This window comes from Colobus angolensis, unplaced genomic scaffold (assembly GCF_000951035.1).
Source record: "Colobus angolensis palliatus isolate OR3802 unplaced genomic scaffold, Cang.pa_1.0 Scaffold21, whole genome shotgun sequence".
Classification (NCBI taxonomy): domain Eukaryota; kingdom Metazoa; phylum Chordata; class Mammalia; order Primates; family Cercopithecidae; genus Colobus; species Colobus angolensis.
In genome coordinates, this window is record NW_012115266.1 from 5,030,108 (window position 1) to 5,036,607 (window position 6,500).

Consider the following 6,500-nt stretch of genomic DNA (forward strand, 5'->3'; position numbering starts at 1 on the left):
CTGAGAATGAGTCTCACTCTGTCACCCAGGTTGGAGTACAGTGGTGTGATCTCAGTTCACTGCAATCTCCACCTCCTAGGTTCAAGCGATTCTCTCCTGCCTCAGTCTCCCAAGTAGCTGGGATTACAGGTGCCCGTCACCACAACCGGCTATTTTTTTGTTTGTTTTTTGTTTTTGAGATGGAGTCTCCCTCTGTCACCCAAGCTGGAGTGTAGTGGTGTGATCTCGGCTCACTATAACCTCTGCTTCCCAGGTTCAAGCGATTCTCCTGCCTCAGCCTCCCTGAGTACCTGGGACTACAGGCATCTGCCACCATGCCTGGCTAATTTTTGTATTTTTAGTAGAAATGGGGTTTCATCTTGTTGGCCAGGATGGTCTTGAACTCCTGACCTCACGTGATCCACCCGCCTTGGCCTCCCAAAGTGCTAGAATTACAGGTGTGAGCCACTACCCCCAGTCTAATTTTTTTCATTGCTTTTATGAAGGATAAAAATATTTAATGTATTTACTCCAGCATTTTTGCTGATGTCACTCCAGAACCTCACCGCCCACATTTGTAAATGAAATCTTACTGGAATACAGCCAAGCTCTTTCATTTGCTCACCGCCCACATTTGTAAATGAAATCTTACTGGAATACAGCCAAGCTCTTTCATTTGCATACTGGCTATGATGCTTCCAGGCTACAATGGCACAGTCAAGTAGCTGCAAGAGAACAGATAGTCCATAAAGCCTAAAATACTTTTTGGTCCTTTTCAGAAAAAAAGTTTGACAACCCCTGGTTTATGGTCTAGCCCTGCTCGCTTCATTTCCAACATTCCTGTTCTTCCTGCACAGGAGAGCTTTCCCAGGGCCTCGGCATAAGTTGTTTCATCAGTCTGTTTACTAACCGTCTCTTTGTCTAGAATGTATGTTCTGTGACAGCTTAATGTTGTCTTGTTTGCTGCTATATCCACCACTCAGTGCTTAAGCTGAAAGCCAGGGGTCATTCTTTACATCCAGAGCTCCTCAATGCCAGGGCTGTCCATACCCCAGTCTGCTTATCACTGTCCATTTTCACCATTACTATCTTGGTGTCAGATCCCAGAATCTCTGGCCCAACTATTGATATGATGGCCACCTCTCCAACCCATTCCTTTTTTTTTTTTTTTTTTGAGATGGAATTTCACTCTTGTTGCCCAGGCTGGAGTGCAATGGCACAATCTCGGCCACTGCAACCTCTGCCTCCTGGGTTCAAGCAATTCTCCTGCCTCAGCCTCCCAAGTAGCTGGGATTACAAGCATCTGCCACCATACCCAGCCATTTTTTTTTGTAATTTTAGTAGAGATGGGGTTTCACCATGTTGGCCAGGCTGGTCTCGAACTTGTGATCTGCCCACCTCGGCCTCCCAAAGTGCTGGGATTACAGGCTTGAGCCACCGCACCCAGCCATTTTTTTTTTTTTCTAGATATCGGGTCTATGTTGCCCAGGCTGGTCTCAAACTCCCACCTCAGTGGGATTCTCCCACTGAGTGATTCTCCCACCTCAGCTTTCCAAAGTGCAGGGATTACAGGCATGAGCCACTGCACTCAGCCCCATCCATTCCTACCAATGCAGCTGGAGGAATCTATTCAAACCAGAAATCTGAGCACATCACTCATTTGTCTTAGCTCTCTGTGGATAAAAGCCAAATCCTTAACATGTTCTGGAAGGTTTCTAGTTAAAGTGAACATCTACTACCCGCCTGGCTCTGCCCACATCCTGCTTCCCCTCCTGCTACCATAGATGAACTCCCGGCCCTTTGCTGAGGCTGATGCCTCCATCCCTGCTCTGTTCCACCCACCTCCTTCCTGAGGAACTTGTTCCTTTTTCATTTCTCTCTCGCCCAATCAACACACACTCCATGCTACATTACTTTCCTGAGTGTCTCGTCCATGTCTATCAAATCCATGTCTTGGAACACCTTCCTCACTTAGCTTTTTTTTTTTTGAGACGGAGTCTCACTCTGTTGCCCAGGCTGGAGTGTAGTGGCGTGATCTCAGCTCACTGCAACCTCCACCTCCTGGGTTTAAGCGATTCTCCTGCTTCAGCCTCGCGAATAGCTTGGACTACAGGCATGCGCCACCTTGCCCAGGTAATTTTTGTATTTTTAGTAGAGACAGGGTTTCACCACATTGGCCAGGCTAGTCTTGAACTCCTAGCCTCAAGTGATCCACCTGCCTCAGCCTCCCAAAGTGCTGGATCACAGATGAGAACCACCATGCCCGGCCCCTCACTTAAGCTTCTAACACATCAGTACTCCCGGTTATCCTCGCAGTTTTCCAAATGTTTGTTCCTTTTGTGGGATCTACAAAAAGAGTTAAGTCTCAAAATACTATACACATTCCAACAAATGGAAAGTGTAATCTTACTAAATTCCTGTGAGAAATATCTCAGCACAGAAACTATGATTTCCTGCCATTCTGATGCTGGTATTAGCTAACAGAAAGGTGCCTACTAATGGAACATGCTTCAAATCAGATAAAAGAACAATGTGTGTAGGTTACCACACCCACCACTGAGACATGAGAGTAACAGACATCAGAATGCAACCCCACAGATGCTCCCAGAACATTCCACAGACTGCACGTAAACCCTTCGGATCTGCCTCCTGGACTTACTACACGTGGGTGTACAATTACTACAGAAGTCTGAGTAGCACATCTCCTCAAAACAGCACAGAAGCTAGTGTGGAAAATAGTGGAACACTGTCTGGCACTAGAGAATAAAGAGGACAGAAGAAAAAAAAAGCCTCGACATGGTCTTTGTGTCCCTTAATATCATACATCTTCTCTCTTTGCTTAGTTAAAGAGGGAAGGAAGGGAGAGAGAAAGAAAGGGAGGGACAAGACCACCTTTTCTTCTCTGGAGCAGAAAAGAAAGCTATCAATAATAAGAGAAACTACACCTTACTGAGGTTTCCTTGGTGTCAGGGATTCTTACTATTTTTTCAGACAGGGCCTTGCTCTGTTGCCTAGGCTGGAGTTCTGTGACCTTATCTCGGCTCACTGCAACCTCCACCTCCCAGGTTCAAGCGATTCTCCCCCCTCAGCCTCCCAAATAGCTGGGATTACAGGTGCCTACCACCACACCCAGCTAATTTTTGTATTTTTAGTAGAGACAGGGTTTCACCATATTGGCAAGGCTGGTCTCGAACTCCTGACCTCAGGTGATCCACCTGCCTTGGCCTCCCAAAGTGCTGGGATTACAGGCATGAGCCACTGCGCCCAGCCTCGTGTCAGGGGTTCTTCTTCAGATAGATACTTTCTTTTTTTTGAGACAAGGTCTTGCTCTGTTGCCCAGGTTGAAGTGGAGTGGTACAAGCACAGCTCACTGCAGCCTCCATCTACCAGGCTCATGTGATCTTCCCTCCTCAGTCTCCTGAGTAGCTGGGACTACAGGCATACGCCATCATGTCCGGCTAATTTTTATATTTTATTTTTTTGTAGAGATGGAGTCCCACTGTATTTCCCAGGTCAATCTTAAACTCTTAGGCTCAAGTGATCCTCCCACTTCAGCCTCCCAAAGTGCTAGGATTACAGGCATGAGCCACCATACCTGGCCTTTTAAATGCTTCAGATAAATACATTTCATTTTAAAATTTCCTTTTGGGCTGGGCCAGGGATTTATACCCATAATCCCAGTGCTTTGGGAGGATCCAGAATGATCACATGAGCCTGGGATGTCCAGGCTGCAGTGAGCCATGATCATGCTACTGCCCTCCAGCCTGGGAGACAGAACAAGACATTGTCTCTAAAAAATAAACAATCTCCTTTTGTCTTTTCTCTCCTTTGGTACTTAAGACAACTCTCTGAGAACAGCTGTTATCTCTACAGTAGTCTGACAACGAAGGCTCAAAGGGAACGAGGTGAGAATGGAATAATGTCAGGGCAAGACTGGAATCTGAGTCTCCCCCCTCTAAATCCCCTGCTGGTTTTCCCAACACAGGTGGGAGAATGGGGGCTGTGAGACTTTGGAGGGTGTGTCCCCGTGGGGATCACCTGTGGCTGAGATGAACTTGTTGTAGTTCTCATAGACCAGGGTCTGCATGTCGCTGTCTAGAGCCCGGATCTGCCGCACCATGTCCGTCTCACTGTCCATCAGCTGGGCCAGAGGGCACTCTCTACGCAGCTGAAGAAGTTGGGTGGTTAGTGTTCGGGTCAGGAGTCACTCATGTCCCTCAGCCTTGCCCCCAGCTGATAGGCTTTCAGTGCAAGAAATCTCTGATTCCCACCCCACCCCCCAAACCCCGCCGGCTCTCAGGAATCCCAGGCATGGGGCCCTAAGTGGCCTAGCTCAGGGGTCACTAGGTTCAACCCTGTTTGGTGTTTGTCAGCATTTGAAATCCTGGGGCTCGGCCTAAGCCCAGCCCCACGCCTGTCATCGCTTGGGCCACGCCCCCAATCCGGAGCCTATCACATCAGCCCAGGAGACCTCAGCTGCCGCATCACCTTAGGCCAGTCCAGTCCTATTCATATCACCTCAGACGCCTGAGCTGCTCGTACTCCCTGGCCGAGGCTCGTCCTCTTATGAACCCCTGCTCCCCTCAACCTCACAAAAAGTCGGAGGCATGATCTGGAGGAGCAATATATCAGGGGCCTGGTGCCCTTCCCCCTTCCCCGCATCCCCCGCTCCCCGCACACACACCTTGTCTAGGTAAACTTCCGGGTCGAAGTGCGCCCCGTTCAGGTCAGTCGGGTCCAGGGGGTCGGGCCCCGCAGGGCGTCCCGCTGCCTCCCCTTCCGAGAGGCCGTAGTAAAGCTTCAGCATCCCGTGCGCCTTCCGCCGACGCTCCGGAGCCTCCCCCTCGGGCCCTTCTGGGGAGTCCCCAGGTCCAGACCCCGGGCCAGGACCGGCGGCAGCTGCCGCCGCCATCGCTCCAACTGCAGCCCACGGGCGTAAGGCTGGGAAGGAAGGGGACGGGGAGGAGGCACTTCCGGGAGCCATAAAGTTGTTGTTGAAACGAGGCAGTCCTTCAGGTGAAATGTCCCCCGTCAGCCCTAGGTCCTTCGAGACTAGAGTTCCCCCACACCTGTCTTCCCCGGTTGCAAAGGTTCCGGGAGAGTCCTGAATTCCCCCAGTTTCCTGGGTGGAAGCATTTTGTGCAACTGCCTGGGGTTGCTGCTCTCCCAGAAGGGGAACGGGTAGTGGCTCCCAAACCTGCCCTCCCGCAGGCAAGCGGCCCACGGAATATGTGCCCAGATACAATGGACGGATGTGGGACGTGAGGCCAGAGTAGAGTGTTCCTGGGATCCTGCCACTGTCTCGAGACCTGGGCAGTGGCTCAGTTTATCCTATTCCTAAAATTGGGGTACATACTTCACAGGGGGGCTACGAGGATTAAATGCATGTACACTATTCTGTACCGTGCGTCTAGCGCAGTTCTACTTAGGGCCTGGTCCTCTGACGTGCATCAGAATTGCCTTCAGGACTATCTGTGGCGCATTATAAGTCTCTGCGCTGAGCTGCGCGAGGCACTCCCCTAATCCCAGCACTTGGGGAGGCCGAGGCGGGTGGATCGCTTGAGCCCAAGAGATCGAGACCAGCCTGGGCAAAATGGTGAAACGCTGTCTCTATTTAAAAAAATACAGACCGGGCGCAGTGGCGCACGCCTGTAATCCCAGCACTTAGGGAGGACGAGGCGGGCGGATCACAAAGTCAGGAGTTCGAGATCAGCCTGGCCATTATGGTGAAACCCTGTCTCTATTAAAAATACAAAAATTAGCCAGGCGTGGTGGCGCGCACCTGTAGTCCCAGCTACTCGGGAGGCTGAGGCAGAAGAATCACTTGAACCCGGTAGGCAGAGGTTGCAGTGAGCCAAGATCTCACCACTGCACTCCAGCCTGGATGACAGAGTGAGACTCTGTCTCAGAAAAACCCAAAAATTAGCCAGGATGATGGCGCACGCCTGTGGTCCCAGCTACTTGGGAGGCTGAGGTGAGGGAATTGCTTGAGCCCTAATGGTGCCACTGCACTCCAGCCTGGGCGACAGATCAAGAAGAAAAAGAAAGACTCTGGGATTCACCAGGTCTAGCTTCTTTTTGGAAAGTTCCCAAGTAGTTCAAGTAGTTCTGATACACACTCACATTTAAGAACCCGTAAGGCCGGGCACAGTGGCTCACGCTTGTAATCCCAGCACTTTGGAAGGCGGACGTGGGAGAACTGATTGAGCCCAGGAGGTCAATACCAGCCTGGACAATATAGTGAGACCCGCCCCCTCTCTATTATTGAAAAAATAAAAGGACAGACTCAGCAGAGCTTATGTGACTGACTGATGGAATGTGCTGAGTGAAGGGCTGGGTGGAAATGTGGAGGATAACTCTCAGGGTTCTCTTTTCCTGCTTTTTTTTTTTTTTTTTTTGAGACAGAGTTTTGCTCTGTCAACCAGGCTGGAGTGCAGTGGTGCTGTCTTTGGCTCACTGCAACCTTGACCTCCCCTCCCACCTCAGCCTCCTGAGCTGCTCTCCCAGGGTTCTGACTTGGA

The 6,500-nt window shown here is 50.5% G+C and overlaps 1 protein-coding gene across 1 annotated transcript in view; it reads right to left on the reverse strand.

Annotated features, from left to right (window-relative positions):
- VPS51 (vacuolar protein sorting 51 homolog (S. cerevisiae)) overlaps positions 1 to 5,021 on the reverse strand; it is a 41,435-nt gene extending 36,414 nt beyond the window's left edge. Inside the window, exons 1-2 of the mRNA XM_011942522.1 lie at positions 4,664 to 5,021; positions 4,018 to 4,147 (exon numbers count right to left, since the gene is read on the reverse strand). Of these exons, the coding sequence (XP_011797912.1) occupies positions 4,018 to 4,147; positions 4,664 to 4,963 (430 nt within the window). The 5' untranslated portion in view covers positions 4,964 to 5,021. The remainder of the gene's footprint in view (positions 1 to 4,017; positions 4,148 to 4,663) is intronic.
- Positions 5,022 to 6,500: the final 1,479 nt, after the last annotated feature.